This window comes from Pomacea canaliculata, linkage group LG9, assembly GCF_003073045.1.
Source record: "Pomacea canaliculata isolate SZHN2017 linkage group LG9, ASM307304v1, whole genome shotgun sequence".
Classification (NCBI taxonomy): Eukaryota; Metazoa; Mollusca; class Gastropoda; order Architaenioglossa; family Ampullariidae; genus Pomacea; species Pomacea canaliculata.
The window spans coordinates 498,121-517,805 of NC_037598.1; the positions used below are offsets into that span (position 1 = coordinate 498,121).

The 19,685-nt window shown below is 37.2% G+C and overlaps 2 protein-coding genes and 1 long non-coding RNA gene across 3 annotated transcripts; 1 reads left to right on the plus strand and 2 right to left on the minus strand.

Annotated features, from left to right (window-relative positions):
* Positions 1–2,756: 2,756 nt before the first annotated feature.
* On the plus strand, positions 2,757–9,371 carry LOC112572293 (fibrillin-2-like). The gene is made up of 5 exons (XM_025251900.1): positions 2,757–2,910; positions 4,707–4,790; positions 5,111–5,242; positions 7,669–7,803; positions 8,491–9,371. Exons 1-5 carry the CDS (start codon positions 2,856–2,858, stop codon positions 8,577–8,579), a joined length of 495 nt encoding a protein of 164 aa, XP_025107685.1. The 5' UTR covers positions 2,757–2,855; the 3' UTR covers positions 8,580–9,371.
* A 1,985-nt stretch (positions 9,372–11,356) lies between these two features.
* On the minus strand, positions 11,357–13,990 carry LOC112572048 (proline-rich extensin-like protein EPR1). Its single transcript, XM_025251558.1, has 4 exons — positions 13,967–13,990; positions 13,866–13,930; positions 13,295–13,820; positions 11,357–12,940 (listed from the first exon to the last, which is right to left on the minus strand). The coding sequence occupies exons 1-4, from the start codon at positions 13,988–13,990 to the stop codon at positions 12,866–12,868; spliced, it is 690 nt and encodes a 229-aa protein (XP_025107343.1). The 3' UTR covers positions 11,357–12,865.
* An 83-nt stretch (positions 13,991–14,073) lies between these two features.
* LOC112572588 lies at positions 14,074–19,293 on the minus strand. Its single transcript, XR_003101034.1, has 2 exons — positions 18,327–19,293; positions 14,074–14,251 (listed from the first exon to the last, which is right to left on the minus strand). It is a non-coding gene; the product is annotated as an uncharacterized LOC112572588 (long non-coding RNA).
* Between the last annotated feature and the right edge of the window lie 392 nt (positions 19,294–19,685).

The window sequence follows — 19,685 nt, forward strand, 5'->3', positions numbered from 1 at the left end:
TGTTGCGGTGAAATGAGGAACTGCTTAATTGGAAAGGTTTTTGTAAATGAGGCTTGCACTTAATTGACAGACAGGACTATTAACCATGTTCTCATGTCAGTAGAGCCCTTCACAAAATAAATAAGTCGTGTTTTACAAGAGTAGACAGAGTAACCTGCTGGCTATTCTGTAAGCTTGGTTATATTATGATAAAATAATACGTGGATAGAGAAATGTGATTATAACTACTTACCGATTGATAGGTCTCATTTCTGAATTTCCTGTTATCTTGCACAGACTGTGGTGTTTGCTTTGTGTAGACCAAGACCTGTTTAAACAGTTTGCTATTTTTCTACTGCTTGATTTTGATTTTTCAGGGCTTAACAACAAACTGGTCATATCTATACATTTTTAAGTATATGCCCCCTGCGTGGTGGAAAACACTCGACATAGACACACTAAAGTGGGTTTGGAGAAATGTGTATCAGTTGACCTTTTGACATCAGTATATTAAATAACTCTTCTGGTATTAGTGATAGTTCTGCAACAAAGGAGGAAGCACTGTAAGAAACAGTCATTTGTAATATATGATGATTGTAAATTTGTTTCTGAGTGTCAGAACGGATTATGTTTCCCCGCATTAGCAAAAGAACTATCGAGATTTCCCCGTTAAAAACTTTCAGATGCTTCTTAACTTTCTTGGTTACATTTCAGAAGTTTACCGATGTCAAAGGTTGAAAATACAGCTCCTGAGTTTAACTGTCTGAATTTCCAACACCTCCAGCTGAGTTTTTGAGAGCTAGGGATTTTAAAATCTCCGGACTTCCCTATCTACCGAGGCAGCTCTATTTTAAAGCTTTGGTGGTGTTGTATGTGTTTTGTATATTTTGTTTTCTTCATTTTGTCTCTTTTAATCTCTTATTTAAAGCCATACTTTCATCATTTGGTAGGAAAGAATGGATTCGAGCTGTCAAAGAGAGGTTGCGGTACAGATATCTGAGTATTTTCGCACGAACTGGTCCGTTCTATGAGTGGAACAATGGTGTGGATGGAAGTAGTTGTAGCTACATTTCACTCCTTTCAGTGTATCGACTAAAGTCGTTTGAGCCGCTGCTGAATCTTTCATCATCCCATTTGGCAACTTTGCATGCAAATTTTACGGTGTCTGTGTGTGTGTGTATGAGAAATTCCTTGTAACTTGTCATGAAGTTGCCAATAATTTAGGGTAATAGGGCTATGAAAGGTAACTTTATCATTAAGTGGAAGCATTATTACACTTCATTGCGATCTATGAGCAATGCCAACTGAAAAAAATATTTCTTCCGTTCTTTTCCATCATAACCTAAAAGTTCGGTCTTTAACAGTCAAAATAACTGAACAAGATTTTATTTTGCAGGTGTGTACAGGGCGGTAACTTACTGTACTGTATGTTACTTGCTGTACTGTATGTTGCTAAACACGAAGAAGGGATTGACCTAAACCTGTGGCAGATGCAAAGTGTGGAATCACATAAGGCAAACAAGAAAAAAAGTGTTTAGTTTTTTTTAACAACGTTTTGCATGGACATTGCATTTCAAACCTTTCTTTAATGATCCTTTTTACTTCAGGCCGTTACTGTGTATCAAATGACTGAAAGTATATTATTTTTTAAAAATATATAATCAAGTAATGAAACACAGAGGTGCGTGAGTCTGGAAGAGTGTTTAGGAACAACGTTTTTCCTGAGGAAAAGATCGTGAGATCAGGCCTGACGAGATGGGGGGACAGGGGGGTCTGGTGTACCCGGGCCCGTGGCTGTCAAGGGGGCCCGGCCTTGGTCAGGGGATTTTTTTTCTTCTTCTCCTTTTCTTTTTCTTTTAAAGAAAGGTCTAAGGACAGAACACCCAAGCATTACACATGCAGAAGTTGAGTTTCAAGTGTAGATATTGAGATTCGAATTGTAAACATACATTATATACTGGGTCTTGGGACAATAATTTACGATTACAAGTACAAGGGGCCCGGAGAGGTCGTCTGTCCCGGGGCCCGGGCTGGCTCTCGGCGGCCCTGCGTGAGATAAACATTAGGCCCATTGTGTTTCTTGAAACCATTTTTGTGAGCGCGGTCCTTATCTCTTCTCTCTGTTACCTTTTCAAACCATTCTTACTAATCAGGTATTTTTTATTCAAACTTTTCGGTTGACTTAAGGAAGTTTGCTGTTTAACACAAGTATGAGACCAGAGGTACAAACTATAGTGATATGCCCATCACCTGCCGACGTTCCGTACCTTTGTTCCATGGCCTCGTTTTTCCTTATGATTCATATTATTAGATTATTATTATAAAAACAATTAAATCGATATAATAAAATATTTGAACTTCTTATATCTAAAACTTTAGGCAATAAAGCGTAAGTTTATTGATATAGTATTCAGCTATAGCCAAGTATAAGGAATGAGAAAGACTATGTAGAGGTTAAGTGGGAAAAAAACCTCATCCAGTAACAGTAGTTGTCAGCACAAGTGAACAAGATGTGTAAACTCAGGTAAGGGGACTCAAACAGCCGGGGCGGGACTTGTAGATAATAAACCAATTGCACGAGGTTTGAGTTTCAAAATGTACTGTAGATAATAGAGCTAAAAATAAAAACAGTTAATCAAACCCTTTCTCCTCCCTACTGCTCCTCACGTGCAGGCGGGGCCTGCTCTCTCTCACACACACATCAGGTGTTATCACAATGTACCACTTGTCACTTCGGTTGACAAATTAATGGTCAGAGATCATTTGAGGCCAATGTCGCTTGTAGAAGACATTTGCTATAAATACAGCTCAGGGTGTTCTTCCGTTGATTACTGAATCTCATCGGTCAATTAAACCCACACCGAGAGCAAAGCACCATGGCACTTCTTCAGCTGTTCTTATTCTTGTTGGCTCTAAACATTCATGCAGAAGGTACATTCTTAAATTATTGTTTACAGTGTTTGGTGGATGTATTGATGTTTTAATTTATTTTGATTTATAAGGTACTATATTTTTAATACATTTAAGGCTTTGTGTTTCTCAGAGGAGATAGGAAAATAAAATTGTTTTACGTTAAAAAATAGAATTCTTTCGTATTTACAGGATTATTATGAACATTTATAAACAAATTTTCTCTTAATCTTAGTTCATTGTCTCATTCCTCAAGTTCGATACGACTGCTCATTCTACCATGCTAGTCTTTATGGTATATACGTTTTTCACTAGCACGGGCTGAGTTCGACTTTGGGTAAAGACCCAGTCACGGTAACAGTTCAGAAAGTTGTATAAATGTCAGTGACAGGAGTTATCACCTCTCCGACAGGTTATACATGTATTACGTGTTGTGTAAATGGGTGGTCATGTGACTAAATAGTGTTTACGGGAAGCAAATGTTTTATGTGAACTCAGTTGAGCCATTCCTGGAATAGTCTGCTTGGGGGAAGTAAGTTTGTATACTTTGAGAAAGAAGAGAAAAGGGAAAATATCATTCCTTGCTCAGACAGGGTTAGAGTGGGAGAAGAACAGAGAAGCGAGGTGCCCAGACAGGCTTCAAAGAAGAAAGACGAATCATTCTTCCATCTACGTGTAACATGGTAGATGGGGTTGCTTTCCCGATCTCACCTAAAGAACAAACAGAACACTTTCATGGATTCCAAATCCTTTTACTCAGTCGATGGTTCTGGCTAATGCAAAACCTCCAAACCACCCACTCGCGCTCTCGATGAAACGTGCTCTCACCTCTGAAGTGGATAAGAAATGATTACATAATGGTGTTCACTTACCAAATTTATTGTGTAAAGTGAAATGGTTTGAATTAACTCACAACGAAACTTTAAACCCAGTCTTTCTGTTTGAACGTAGCCACTAGCAACTATTTATTAAACAGCCGTGTTTTTTGTTATCTTTATACTTTGTGTTAGAATGTTACAAACTGGCAATTTCTAACCCTGTTGTATTTGATAAATTAAATTTTCATCAAATTGACTTAGGCTGGATAAACAAATTAAAACAATGGAATTTACATTTTGGCAGACGGGCCTGTCAAAAGACATCCGCAGGCCATACTTTGCCCACCCCTACCCTAGAGTGGTCCTACCCGTCACCTGATAGTCGAGTCTCTTGTTTACTGCGGTCAGACGAGCGACAGACGTGGGTCTTGCTTTGAACGTAGTGAACATCATGACGATAAGGTCAAAAAGAATAACTTTCTCTTGTGAACCCCCTCAAACAACCTCCACACACACATGCCGTTATGTATAAAAGGATAAAGAACATTAAATCCACAAAAGTTTACGTGGAATAAGAAAATTCAACATCAGAAGCTGGCATATGGGACTCGCTAAAAAATTTATCTTAAAATAGTTCTAGAAAAATTCAATTAACTAAAACAAGTCCGGACTACAAGAATGACATAATCTGTTTTATTTTTGTATCTTCGACTTCATCGGCAGTTCAATGTAAGACACCATGGCTACGTGTCTACTACTCTTAAGTCCTTTTGCTTTGAACTATGTATACACCAGGCATACTATTATTGTTGTTTACATTATTTCTCGCTTAACCCTACCATTTTCTTTTTGCTTCTTTCTCTCTCTAAAACACACAAAAACACACACGCACACACGTGTCTGAGTGTGTATATATATATAAACACATATGCAATTTTGATCGAAAGTCATGGTCATAATTTCGTGAAGAATGTAATTCCAAGATCTCTTTTTAATCAGCGGCGGTTGACATCGGTGGTACCTGTGATGCAAATATTGCGTGTACGGACACTACTAATGTAGCATGTGACGGAGGAACTTGTAGTAAGTCACTTTATTCTGTTTACTTTCAGAGATGAAAAAAAACCCAAACACATAGGTTTTAATGACTTATCTTTCATTGTGTTTTAGTTTTACCCAATTAACGAAACCATCCTAGAAAGAAAGAAAAAGATACTATCTACAATCGTATATAAGACAGAACACAATCGTCAAAAAATGTACTGCCTACATAACAGAATTCTCGAAAATTCAGCTTGTAATAAAATGCATGCACGTGTGTTTACACAAACCTAAGATGTTTAATGGTCGTGTGTTGTGGTTGTGACAGTAGTTTACTCGCCCCCCTGGATTCATGTTTTCAGAGATCAAAGCTGGAAAAAGCTGTGCGTCCCACACCGACAAATGTGTGACAAACTCGACCTGCCCGACTACGGGTACAAAAGAGTGCACGTGTAATGATGGGTATGAAGCCACTAAGTCGCCCGGATCGTGTAGTAAGTGTTCATCACTCAACCCTGTTTTCTCCATTTTCTAATTTTATTTATAATGCGAATGACAGGAACTATTCACTTCCTAATGAGGATAACAAGACAATTTAATTAGAAAGCATCGTATTCTTATTACATTACACGGTGGGACAGTTTAGTACAGTGAATGTTTGACATGTAGCTAATATTATTATCAATACATGACACAAATGTCAGTACTAACATCACAACGATGAAGTTCCTGGAAATTATAAAGATGAATATCGCATAATGTTTATATTGATATATATATATATAGACAAACAAAGAAGAATAAAAACGAGAAATGATTTTATAATGCTTTATCCATAAGCGTATTCTTTAAAAATAAGTAGTTTTGTTCTCATGGACTGTGGCATCAACTCGTAAGACACCAAAAATAAAACATTTCTAAAAGTTTGGTCTATGGACCTTATTGATATCCTGTTTGACAAAAAAAAAAAAAATTACTTACCATAGTTGTTTTATATGGAGTGTTCATTTGATAGTTTTGGGAAAATATTAGTTCCCCAAAAGTTTACTAGTTGAAAGATATTTTAGTTTTTACATTTGTCAATTCCCCCCCCCCCCCTAGCGGCAATACATTATGTTTAAAGCAGTGGAAAATATTTAGAATAAAAGTAACACACTAAGTGTACTGCGCCCTTTCTTTTTCAAGAACAAGAAGAAAGCGAACTGAATATTAATGTCCAAATTCTTATAACTAGCCAACGATTCTGCGTAAACTGTTATTAGTCGTTTGTACAATAAAGTTAAAATGCAATCGATACTTTCTATGTTTTTTAAGATACTCTAATCGGAAATTGAATTGATTTAAATTGTATTTAACATATAAGTCATTAGGATCAAAAAGACAAAGCAAAATAAAATTCAGTCGAAGTAACAGTATAAGTAAAGAGTAAAGTTGAAAACCTGATGAAAACTGATGTCACATCCAGAGAAATGTATATTATGTTATAGCCGAGATACTAACACCTAAATTCAATGTTTTGTCTACAAGCCCTACACACAGATGTAAAAGAAAGACAAGTAAAATTTGAGAGTAAAACGTAAATCATTTTGGTAACTGTCTAATTATTTCTAGTTTATAGCATGCAGATAATAAAACTTTTGCCCTGCTGGCGTCGTGTATGTTGACTACAACATTCAAGTGTCCATCAATTATGAGTAGACAGGGTGTTCGCTGACCTAAACAGACGGGCTACTAGGGCATTGCGAACTACCAACCTCAGTAACGGGTACTTGATCAAAGATGAGGGAATAACACGAAGTAACTGCACACATTTCTCTTTGCTTTTGAAGACTTGTAATCACAAAACTTCTGTTTCTGAAGAAAGTAATCACCAACTTTTCACAGTAAGCATTATTACACTAAACTCTAATGTTGCTACGACCTGTACAACTTCAGCTGAGAACCGACACAGTAGTCTCTAGTCATCTCTTAAAAAGAAAGAAAAGAGGAAAACAACCAGAAAAACCTACAGCACCATTAGCATGATCAGCCGCCTCATTAAAGTGATACTGGAACTTGTCCGCAATTGGCATCAACAGCATCGCTGAGTTACTTCCAGCAGAAAAATAGAATGGTTCACAACAGTAAAACAACAGTGTCAGGGAAACTCACTGCGGACTATACACAATAGCAAACAATGGGTCCCACACGTGTCTGTCTCACAACTAATCACAAATCAACTAATCAAAAAATCCGTAGTCTTCGCGTTTTCTGTTGTCGGGAGTTTTGATTACCTTTAAGGGGAAGCAAGAAAAAGTTTCTCTAGAAACACTAGAGTAAAACCTAATAAATAACAACAGTCCCGGAATAAATGATTTACACAAGTTACTCTCACAATCAAAACTCCTACATGGAAAAGATAATTCTCCATGACTCATAAGTTCAGACTTCCAAGTTTTCTCAAGTCTCTCAAGTGGGGGGACCACAACAGATATACCAACGTTCCAGACCGGTGTTTTCCTGCAGACAGAATAGCAACAGATCATACTTATGTTCAAGCATAGTCGTTGTCCGACCATATATATATATACACACATATACCTCCTTGAATCATTTTCCTTATTTGTGCTTCCAATGCCATCCGATGATTCACAATAGCTGGTGATGTCTATGCAGACATTTCAGACTGATAAGGATGACACTTATAAATCAAGTACCGTTTCTGCTAATTAGCCAATGGGTGGGCAGGGGAAGTCACAATTCTAAGCAGGACTTCAACCAGTGACCTTTTGCTCTACCGTCGAGAGCACTAGCCAGGAAACACCACAAGAAACAATAAATCTATTCTTATGTATTGTATTCATATTTTACTTGCCAACAGCTTTCTTTTAGGAATTGGAAAAACTTCACTAATGTGGCAATTCTTGTTTCTTCCCCACAGCTGTGATGGATAACAGGATAGGTGGAAGCTGCTCTCCAGACTCATGTGGAGCCAACGCTGAGTGCTCAGCACCTACCGATGGCAAATGTAGATGTAAAGAAGGATTCACTGGCAGTGATGGCGATGCTGCTTGCAGTGAGTAGTGTTTGACTTTTAGATAGGTAGGTACAGTGCTTATTATTGTCTGACAGACAGGTACAATTTCTTTAACCAAAATAGCAGTTGCCCCACATGCTAGTACAGTTTTATACTTTTGTATAATACGTGCAAAGCCAGTACAACATGACTACGCGAGACAACAATTAAAATCCAAAAAGGTAACGATTATCAGACTGGTTTTTGGAGGGACATAAGAAACGTTAAGCGCATCTTAAGAGAAACATCTTTAAAGAACAAATTATAAGCTGAAGAGTTGTTCTAAAATTTGCTTTTAGGGGGGATTGTAGTTGTGGTAAACGAGTTATGAATCAAACACCTCTTCTTTTCTTACTTCTTCAAGCCCCAATGGCTGCAAACATTATGGTAAAATGACTTAAGCTTTTTAACAATGGACGGTGATTGATGACTGATGATGATGATGATGATGATGATGATGATTGCTGATGGATGATTGATGATTAGTGATAATGTTCATACTGTACTATTAAGTAGTTTATTATGGTAACTTACACATCAATGGCAGTGTACGCGTGTACGAGACTTTGGTGAAAGGGTGTCTCTGCTTGTGTGTGTGTTTGTGTGTGTTTGAATTTATGTAAATGTGTGTGTGTTGGAAAATGTATCAGAAAGGTCCGTACACATTTAATATACTGATTTTAACAGGTACAACAGATCGAAGTGGAGGTGCTGCCCATTCTGTTCCCACTTGGTTTCTTGCGTTCATCATGTTTATAATAGTCTGCATCTTTTAAATAAAAGATTTGTTCTTTGAGGCACATGAAAAGGTTCAAACTGAAAGTTTTTCCTTCTGTTGAAATGTGTTTTTAATGAAATTAAACTAACAAATCAAAACCTAGAAAATAAAATACAAAGGATACAAGAAAATAAGCAGAAATCATAGTACACTAACTCTTCGTATGTGTAACAGATTCAAACTTTCGAGTAATGTGATGTGTATATCGCACTATAAGCTATAATAAACCAAGGACAAGCTTGTAAGAAATAAATGCTTGTATGCTTGACATTGTAACTATTGGACACTTCACTTTTGCAATGTCCGGACAAATATTGTAACTGACTTCCTTTGTGATATGAAATAGTATTTTCAAATCTGTAGTATACCATAAAATTAAAATATTACTATCTTTTTCTTTATATTTATTAAAATTCTTCTCAAGGAGGCACTACGTGTGACGTGATCCTAATCTAAGTTGTTTTTAATAACTTTCAGTACCACCCACACCTTTCTTCTGCTTTTCGCCCTTCTTTTCTGTTCCTCACTGTCTCCCTCTCTCTTTCATGCGCACGGAATGAACCAGCGCTTACGGCGTTTGGTGAAAGGTAAAGCTCTCCTTGAAACAAAATTTGACCAACACTTATAATCTTCAGGCCTTAAATTGTACATGCAAATGCTTCAAACAAAAATACTAAACAAATTGCTTTCTAAGCCTTCCGTATTACATCCCATAATTCCTTAGTTTTTGTGATTATAGCTGTTACTTTATTTTTTGTATTTCGTCTCTTCTATCCGAATAAAATCTCAGCATGTGGTTATATTCTTCTTTATTATTATATATATACATTCTTCTTTATTACTTACTTACTGAGCATGAAGATACGGTTGAGTTACAAGTGTTCTGGCGTGTTTGTGCGTTTGTGCGTGCGGGAGCACGTGTGTGTATGTGTGTTTTTGCGCGCGCGTGGTGTATAATTCTTTGTGTTTTCAGAATGCCATTGATAAGATATGAGAGTGATGAGTTTGTTAAAATATCTTTATATCAAAACGCTGCGCAATGGTTTGAATCACTTTAAAATCAAAACAATTCGCCATATTTTGATCTCACAGGTGGGGATGACCTGTGCGGCTTACTAAACAATGAGAAGGCATCAGTGCAGCATAAATTCTTGGTTGTCCCAAGTAAAATCGCCCTTATTTTTTATTGTTGCAATATTTTAACATGGAAACCACAGTCATCACTCTTGGACTTTTATAATATTCGGTCAGCATAGAAAGTACAATTTTTTTTAACAGTAACAAATGGAGAACCTTCTCTTAGAAAAACAATGATTGTGAAGAACTGAGTAGTTTTACCTCACGAAAATGAGCGCTCTGTGGAAACGATAGAGTGAATCGATTTATTTTATCCCCTTAAATTAAAATATCCTTGCAGTATAAATCAAGGGAGATTAATGACTGTGATTTGACGATGCAGTTACCTCCCGTGCGTTTGCGTTCTAAGCTCGATTTCTCACAGAGGCTACACCTACAGGAGGGACCTTCTTGTTCCCTTTTCGTCGCAGATCTTAAACTCTATGAACATTCCAGTAAGTGATGTGTCATTGTCAATGTTTATAAGGTTTGTGTCGGAACAGCCAAGATTTAAAGAAAGCTGGTGTATGTGAACTTAGAGACTGAACGATGTAGCAGCCTGGAGACATGTGTGACATATCACGCGGATAATCTACTGAGGACACACAACATTAGCATTTCATAACATAGTCCTAACTTCACGTGAACATACACAATAATCTGTAAGGGTGAAGGATGATTTCACGGCAACGAACAGCCTTGTACTATTGTAAGTACACATAGCCGGGATAGTACTAACACACCTTTTAGATAAGCCAAATTGGTGTATATATGTAACAGCAAACCCTAAGTGTTTTTAAAAGTCTTTCTTGTTGTACGCTGTCATATGTTGCTCAAGTCGTTTATTCAGGAAAGATTAAGTGTGAGGATTAGTGAGCCATTTGGCGAAGTCTTAAGTGACTGATGAGTAATCGTTTTATGTAACGTCCCTAACGATTATACCTTAACGTTAGTAACAGGACCAACATCATTGTCCCCATCTGCGTGCACTGTTTCCCAAGGGCAACCACGCCATTGACATGAAAACGGAGAAGCATTGTAACAAGATCTTTGACCTCTCTAGATCATACTGTCTTACTGCTTCTTTTATTATTTTCCAAGGAAATTACATTTGGGAACAACTGACTTCGGACTATCCATGTGTATTCAGCACCCGTCTCCGTTTAGAGAACAACCCGCCAGTAAACAAATGGAGATTGACCAGACAAGCGAGCAACAGCAACAAAGGAAATGCTACACGTAACATCAAACAGACACAATATTTATCTGAATTAGTCCCAACGGCGGCTATTTCACCAGTTAAGCACAACCTTAAATTAAGCAAATACCATCATCCCATAAAAGGATAGTATTGATATTCACAGAGTAAGTTTACTGTGAAATAAGTATTAACAATTCTTTAAATAATTTAATCTAACATTGGAACACAAAAGCTACTAGCTGAAAGTTCGGACACAGACGTGAGTGGTTTTCATAATTAATGAAATGTAATATCTGCCACAATACACACTGTAGCTGGAGTTCTGGGTTATTTCGGGTTTTTGGGTGTCAAAGGGCAGGCCAGCGAATGTCTACTTCTTGTCGGTCGGTCTTCGTCTAGTGTTGTCAGATTACCTGGTGTGGTCGCTACTTTCAGACACCAGAACTGAAGGCGTTCGGTAATGTCATTCAAAAAGACACCTTCCCTTTTTTATTGTTAACATTGCACCAATTAATATAGGTAAATGAGTAAACATGGGTCACAGTTTTCTAAGATAAGAAAAAAATGGGCATGTCCAACACAGAAACTACATTTAGTCCTAGTTATTTTGATACATTTGAAACACATCCAGAATGTACAAGGTGCTGTTTCAATTGGACGACATCATTCGGGATTCGATGACCACGGCGATACACACGTCCCAATTGCACGGCAATCAATCCACCTATTTTTTTAACAAGATCACAATCCTTTCCATATATAAATATATAATCTATCACTCGATCTAGAATGTTCCTCATACGTTTTATAGAATAATTCACTTTGTTACACATATACATATTAACTAACATTGTATTACATCCCATTTATACACACAAAGGCACGGATTCGTCTGACAAATTCAAAACTCACTTAAAAGTTTAGCATGCGTTGTATTATTGATTTGTAGTCATTAGTAGCTAAATTAATTAAAGTGCTTCGAGTGACATTTTTTCCCGTTGTATTTTGCATGACATAGCATATAGTGCCAGACTTTGTCAATAGCAAATCCTTCGCCTTGTGTTTGGAGAACGAATTTTGTGTAGTCTCCTGATAGAGCCGATTTAGTGGAATGGGCACTTGAAGATTATCAAGAAGAAATCATCAAGGGAGTGAACTTGCTTCATAATTATACAGTGCCTATCTTTTAGTTGTCTCCCATGTAATGTACTCCTGCGTAGTTCGGTGTATAACAACATGATTAAAAATGAGAAAAGGTAAAGGAGCAGGGAAATAAAACAACAATTTTAAAGTAGATTTAGTCTAATGTCATCTGAACACTTATTGAGAATTTAATCCAACTTTAAAGTTAATATATGCAAACAAAGACATTTTTAACTTTCTGAAAATATTTTGTTTTAGGCCAGTAAAATATGTTAGATAAAATAATGTGGCGTCAACATGACAAAATTTAACTGGAGGGTGGCTTCTGTTTTTTATTCCCGAAAATAACTACGTGTATATCTTTTAAGAAAATAAAACCCCCTGAAAAATAATTGTTTTAGAAATATGGAACAGTAATCCGAAAAATTATCACATGACAAAAGCAGTATATTCGCTAAATAGGACGAAAGAATCTCTTCTTGCAACAATTTATCCTGCTATTATAAAACGTTAATGTTTTATTTCTTTGAACCTTAGGTAAATTCTTAATTCAAGGTTAAAGATAGGAGCGAACCAAGATTATTTCTTGAGTTGAGATATATCCCAAATAATGAAAAAAAAGTGAAAACAACATTATGTATAAGTACGGAAAATTACCGGTAATGTTATTGTATCTTTTATCTCTCAAGAAACTTATATACGACATTTTAAAAATAATTTTTACTTTTAGTATGAGAGACATGTAGGTACTTGGGAAAATACATGAGACTTTGACAGTGTCATTGAATCCAATCTTCAGTGCAGAAGTCCAAGAAAGGCAACCACTACAACAACTGTCGTAAATGTAAGAAGAGGATTGGAGACAACTCCAGCACCTCCACCTCCACCTGCACCTCCACCTGAACATCAGGAAAAAAAGAGTTTTAGGCGTGTGGCCGAGCAGTCTTACATGAGTGAGTTTGTTAACTTATTACTTAGCAACTTAGTGAGCGTGGTTAAACCAGGCACCAGGCATATCGGGATAGTAACTAAGTCAATGATAGTGACCAAAGTTATACCAAAGCTGCTGTTCATACATACATTGAAAACAAACACTGGTAGCACTGGAAGTTAGCTACTCCTCGTTACACTGCCCTTAAGGTCAGGTTACTGAGGTTCATGTCATTGTATAGCTAGCCATGACATGCAGGAGAATGAGGTGTCCTCACTTATTAGAGTAATAGACAGCAGGTAAGCACTTAAACATACGCTACCTTTTGTATCGGCTTTTGGTCCGGCGGAAGTGACGGTGTCTGATTTGTTGTTGGTGGCTTCTGGTCCGGCGGAAGTGAAGGTGTCTGTGTTGTTGGTGGCTTCTGGTCCGGCGGAAGTGAAGGTGTCTGTGTTGTTGGTGGCTTCTGGTCCGGCGGAAGTGAAGGTGTCTGTGTTGTTGGTGGCTTCTGGTCCGGCGGAAGTGAAGGTGTCTGTGTTGTTGGTGGCTTCTGGTCCGGCGGAAGTGAAGGTGTCTGTGTTGTTGGTGGCTTCTGGTCCGGCGGAAGTGAAAGTGTGTGATATGTTGTGGGTGGTTTTTGGTCCAGCGGAAGTGAAGGTGTGTGATATGTTGTGGGTGGTTTTTGGTCCGGCGGAAGTGAAGGTGTGTGATATGTTGTGGGTGGTTTTTGGTCCAGCGGAAGTGAAGGTGTGTGATATGTTGTGGGTGGTTTTTGGTCCGGCGGAAGTGAAAGTGTGTGATATGTTGTGGGTGGTTTTTGGTCCGGCGGAAGTGAAAGTGTGTGATATGTTGTGGGTGGTTTTTGGTCCGGCGGAAGTGAAAGTGTGTGATATGTTGTGGGCGGCTCTGTCCGATGTTTTGATAACTGATGGCATGTCAGAGATAGATGAGCTTTTAACTGATGTACTTGCTATCGTAGCTAGACTGGTCCCACTTTCTGTCTCTGATATGACAGCATCTGCTGTGGAGTAGATAGAGATGGGTTCTACTGTACCGACTCTAATCTCTGTTGTAGTACTTTCGACTTTTGTGGTAGGTGCGGCCTGTTGTGATCCGGTTTCACTGACTACTTCTATGGTTGATATTGTCTGTTGTAAGCTGGTCTCTTTCTCTGCTTCTGTGGCATGTACGGTGTGTAAGGAGTTGGCACCGTTCTGTAGTCCTAGTCTGGTTTGTTGTGAGCTGTCCTCACTCTCTGGTTCTGTGCCATTGATCAATTCTATTTAAAAAAAAGTAGGACAGAAACCCATAGTTCATATATTTCCTCCGTTAAAAGAGTACCATAATATTACATAAAAGTAAAGTGACTTTTTAAATTAATTCTTGTCAGAAAGACTTTACATGCCTTTACACCCCAGCCAGAAAGCTAACTTACAGGCCGCGCAGAAAATATTCATCTACAAGATGGCGGCGACACACGTCACCTGGTGGAAACTCGATCGCACAGACATCGCTCGTTTTTAACTCTATCGGTCCGGAAGGCTTATACTAGGTCACATTACCCTGTCCGCATGGAAATCCACCGCTTTCAAAAAATCATTAAAAAATAACTATAAGAAATAGAAAAAATTTTTTAAATGATAATAAGAGATTGAACTTAGTAAAACAAAAATATTCCTACGTGAATCCTGCATGAATAGTCAATTTTTTGGTAATCCAAAGCAAATAAGGTAGGTGTAATTGAATTTTCAAAAAATTTTCACACAGGGATGCACAGAATATATCATGCTAGCACAAGTTACACTTCCAGGAATCACACTTTGATAACTGTATATAAACTTGAAATGATTAAACATTGTTCTTGTCCAAAAAAAAAATCAGATTGATTCATTTAATATTATTATTATCGGTACGCTAAGAAGGTACAGAGCGGCGCAAAAAAAAATCACTATGGAGCACCGAGTGCCTAATTTTCACCCGTGTTAAAAAATTTATATCTGTTAAACTACAAAAAAGACAAACATATGTGATACGCCGTTTAAAAGAGCATTTTAAACACATTTGCGTGGTGTTAATTTCAAGAATTATAGGCTCTGATTTCTTGTAGTAAGCTCACATGAAAGATAGTAAATGTTTAGATTTCACAACCCGATCGGAATGTCACACGTCAGAAATTAAAGACAATTTTTTACATGATATATACAAGCATAAAGTACCAAAAAAGATCATATTTTATTAGAATATACATTAGAATTTAATATTACTCACTGTTTTCTTCTCATTTTCTGTTGTTTGAGTAAAAATCCACGTCAAATCGAGCGACCCAAAAAATTTTAAATATGGCGCTCACGTGTAAACAAACTATACACTGCACAAACCACGAGGAAACACATGATTGGTTGAATTATTCAGCCTTTAAAGGGAAGCAATCGTTGGAGGAACAAGTCCTGAAGGTTCCCGTGTTTTCTCCCTTGTTTATTCGCTTATTTACGCGTTGTACGTGTCTTAAAAAAATACAACAATGCATCCCCCACCGGTGGGTGACCCGCACGCCTGATAAGCCGCGGTGAACTGACACCGGTGTCCTCCACGGACCGAATGTCTTAATTTACAGTATTACATGAACTATCTGGAGCAGAAATTTAAAATTTTAAATCGCAATAAAAAACAACTTCTCCTCACGTGTCCAGAGTATGTGTTTTTCCAGTATGACGGGGAGAAAAATGTGTATTTTGAAAGAATAAATGGCACCCGCCACGACAGTCGGCAAGGCGCGTGGCGGCCATTGTTCGCGTGCCGTGTACCGTGTCATCATGAAGCGTAACAGTACTAAACACAATAAAAAATGACACTAAACATCCGTTAACTTAGCCTCTTGCGAAGCGATCTCCTGTTAGTCTCGGCGAGCCTAAACAATGACTGTGACTAAACCGGAAGCTTTATCGTCTAATGCCTCGTTTTAGTTGTTAATCTGAAATGTGAATAAACCGGAAGCCTTCTTGTCTTATGCCTCGTTTTAGTAGCTTACTGGACAAAATCGTCTTCCAGTAGTCCAGGAATATTAGTTCGTGGTTAGTCCATTGACGGAGTAAAAAGGGATCTGTTATTTTAATATCAATTATGTTCATTGAAAGACCCACCAAATATTTTTGAACACGTAATAAATAAATTTTTGATATGTTTGTCTCCTGTTGTCTGCTTTAGGTAAAAACATGTCCCGTTAAATTACGAGGTAATGAAAATCGTAGCCTTGGTGTCGGTAGGCATCGAAGCATAAGGCTGAGGCAGAAGATGCTTTTCTTCGTAAATGTTAGCGTGTTTATGTAACAGTTACTGTAATTGTAACTATTAAAAAGTCGATAATTTCCTGATTGTTATGTGTCGATAGTATCTTATTGTTATTCATACATTTTAGCTGGAAGTGAAATGGTTAAAATAAGCGACAAACAATTATTAATGTAATAAATAATAAAATTTGTAGAACTATTTCTCTGGTTTGATGGTTTGAAAGTATTGTAAATTGCTTAATACTCAGACCTACACAATAGTAAAAGGAATTAACAAGGGAATGTTAAAAAACCACCGAGGCCCTAGCAAGTGATAACCAAACCCAATTACTATTCGTTAATACATTACAACTGCTCTTATTGTATTACCCAAACAAACGTTTTGGTTCTTCATTTATTATTTATTATTTGCTTGAGTGTCATATTTCTCTCATCACCCTTAAGTAAAAGTTTAGGCTGACTAAGAAGAGTAAAGTATCCAGAGCAAAATTTAAATACTTACTCTTTATTTTCAACCACTCCCCCCACCTATTCTACAGGTAAAATTAATTAACATATTATAGATTAAAATATATATGTTTTCTATCGTTGTTTCAAATTTGAATCCACTCTGTCGAGTAGATTACAAATAAAAATTGTGTGCCGGTATCTATGTTTACCAAAAGCCTAGTATACAAATGTCTTCGTGCCTTATCCGGACCTTTGTCATCTTTCTAAAACTAGGATGATACTTGTGATGTTAAGAGTCTTGAACAAGACAGAGGCCAGCAAAGAAATTGTTTCGCTTCAGTTTTGCTTAGATTTTCTATAACCACTCACTAAAGCGATATATATATATATTTAATATTAAAGTCATATAATAAAAGACCAATTTTGAAAAATTAATTTTAAACTAACTTTGGACTTGCAGAAGTTGTCTCAATCTAGATAAGTGTTAGAAACGGACCTGCCATATTTTGTTCTTGTGATTTTGATTTCAGATCGAAAAGCTGCGTGATGTATTTAATCACCTTTTGCCAGTGATGGAAGTGTGTATTCTTTAAACGGAAAAGGTGGACTTAAAATATATACTTTGCCATCTTGTAATAAACCATAGGTAAAACCTTAGTTTAACACACACGGCATGCTGATGATAGTGTCATTAAAGAATATATTGCATACATCTATATCCTAGTATGTGCGACTTTAAATCTTGCATTTTAACATCATCATTTTAACTGAACAGCACCAGGAGAAAAAGCTACATGAATATCAATGCTGACAAACTTAAATGATTGTAGAACTGATAAGACAAAGGTCAGCTTTAGACACTGTGTCCTTAGATGACCCTTCCCTGCTCAGACCTCACTGAAGTCAGATGGAAGTCACAGACTCGATCGCTTTTTGTGCTGTTGATGTTTGGGGTCCTGCTTCTCGAAATGCATTAAGAAGGTGGGAAGATTATACATATAGAGTTTGCATTCTGTCTTAAAGAAGTTATAGGAAGCAGATGAAAAAGCTAAGCTTTTGGTGACTGGGGAGTAAATCGTTAGGGGCCGCACTTTTTTCCAGGGCCAGATACCTTGCGCATTCTGTCTCCATTGCATGCTTTGCTCTGTAAGAGCTTAGGAAACAATTCAGAAACTGAATCATTTGTAAAAAAAAACATTTCGTCACATGATAATCTGCCCTGATGGCTGTTTTAACCACTCAGCTATACACTCCGCAAGATAGAAAGCTACGGAAAGGGTGGAAAGAACTACATTTATTCAATTAGATATCTAATATCTAATCTATTACAGTTCACCCCTTCTTGCTTCTTGCTTTTTCTTGGTAATTGAAACTAGGCACGCAAACACACACACACACACAAGCAGAACAAACTGTCAGTGAAGCAGCCACTATACTTCAGATAAAACAAAGCCATGGAATTAGCTTTAGAGAAGAAAAGAGGGAGGAAAAAACTTAGAGACTTTGATCGTTTCCTTAACTACAGCTTTCTTGCTATTGCTTCCTAAACTAGTTCATCTTCTGGAAATGAAGAAAAAAACAACATACTAACATGTAAAAAAAGTATGAAATACATACCAACATGTAGAAGAAGAAATAAGTAAGAAACAACGAACAACCTGACTGCCATCGTTCATTTGGTTACATATTTTTACTCGCAAGACAATAGTATTTTATCAGCTTCCTTTTTATATCAGTAGAGCACGTGGAGGTCTCCTCTTCACAGGACTGTCATTGGCTTACTTGTCTTATCAACGTGTTCTTCTATAAACCGGCCATTGAGACTCTCCATCACACACTTCTTCATGACATCAACTAGCTTATCGCCAATGGCATTAAGAGATGCTTGGGTTGCCATCCTCCCCTGAGAACTCTCATGATGAGACCAGTTCACCAAAACAGAGGGCAGACAGTGCACCCTGTAGAATAGATTGCACATTAGCTCGCCTACCCTCAGATACATTAAAATTCATCAATATAATTGGTCTATTTATTACTATTGTGTATTGAGTTCACTTAGGATTTATTTAAAAAAAAAAAAATTTTCTTTTCAAAGATTTGCGGTCCTTTTATTTACTAGATTATTGTCTTGTAATGAACAGTTATTGTTGTCTCGAAAGGCGCATGAAACCAAACAAAAATAAGTCAGACAGAGGAGGTTAGTAAAACGCATCTCAGGGAAAATGTGTGTAATTGAAATTACCTACATCTTTGACGATTACAGGTATCATCCAGGATAAGGAATGCCTATCAGCATCTCTTTGTCTTTTGTTGCATTAAACTAAACATGTTTGTCTGGAGAAACTTATACACCCATCTATAACTTGTGTCCGGAAGACAAAAGGCGGTTCGTAGCTGTTACATTTTAATGAGTTATTGTTTGTTGATTTTCGCAAAAAGCTGCACCGCCGACACACTAGTATAAGAAATTATTACAAGGACTCATGCGCAAACACGTGCACAAACATGATCAAATACAGAAACAAGCAGACACATTAGACACATGCACCACTTCTCTCTTTTTTTGTTACATACAACCACACACACATGAGTTTACCATTCATTAAATTAACCAGAATGTTTTTCAAACCAATCTAATCTTTACCATGAACTGCTTTTAGTAGCTTAAACAGCATTTCGAATTCTTGAGTTTTAGGTAGCCCGGTTGTTGAAAGGTTAAAATGCAGGTCTTTTTAATAGTTGTAGCTGCCAGCTACACCTACCATCTCCATGACAACGCACTTATTTTTAATGTCTTATCTCGCACCTGACCGACATGACGCAGCTCACCCACACACTGACACAGACATGAGTACACACAGACACATACAGGTACAGCAAAAAAAAAAAAATTAATAATTCACCAGTGTTTGTATTGTAATTACTGCGGCATAAAATACATTCTTAGCTTAAATCCTTTATTTCAGAATTCATTAA

Excerpts from the sequence above, each read along its gene's own strand:
- LOC112572293 (XM_025251900.1), top strand. The coding sequence starts at position 2,856 with ATGGCACTTCTTCAGCTGTTCTTATTCTTGTTGGCTCTAAACATTCAT. Across the intron at positions 4,791-5,110 it reads ATGTGACGGAGGAACTTGTA|AGATCAAAGCTGGAAAAAGC; the intron begins GTAAGTCACTTT and ends TCATGTTTTCAG. Across the intron at positions 5,243-7,668 it reads TAAGTCGCCCGGATCGTGTA|CTGTGATGGATAACAGGATA; the intron begins GTAAGTGTTCAT and ends TCTTCCCCACAG.
- LOC112572048 (XM_025251558.1), bottom strand. The coding sequence starts at position 13,990 with ATGCTGTCATATCAGAGACAGAAA. Across the intron at positions 13,931-13,966 it reads TGTCATATCAGAGACAGAAA|TTAAAAGCTCATCTATCTCT; the intron begins GTGGGACCAGTC and ends CAAGTACATCAG. Across the intron at positions 12,941-13,294 it reads ACCAAAAGCCGATACAAAAG|GTGGAGGTGCAGGTGGAGGT; the intron begins GTAGCGTATGTT and ends CCTGATGTTCAG.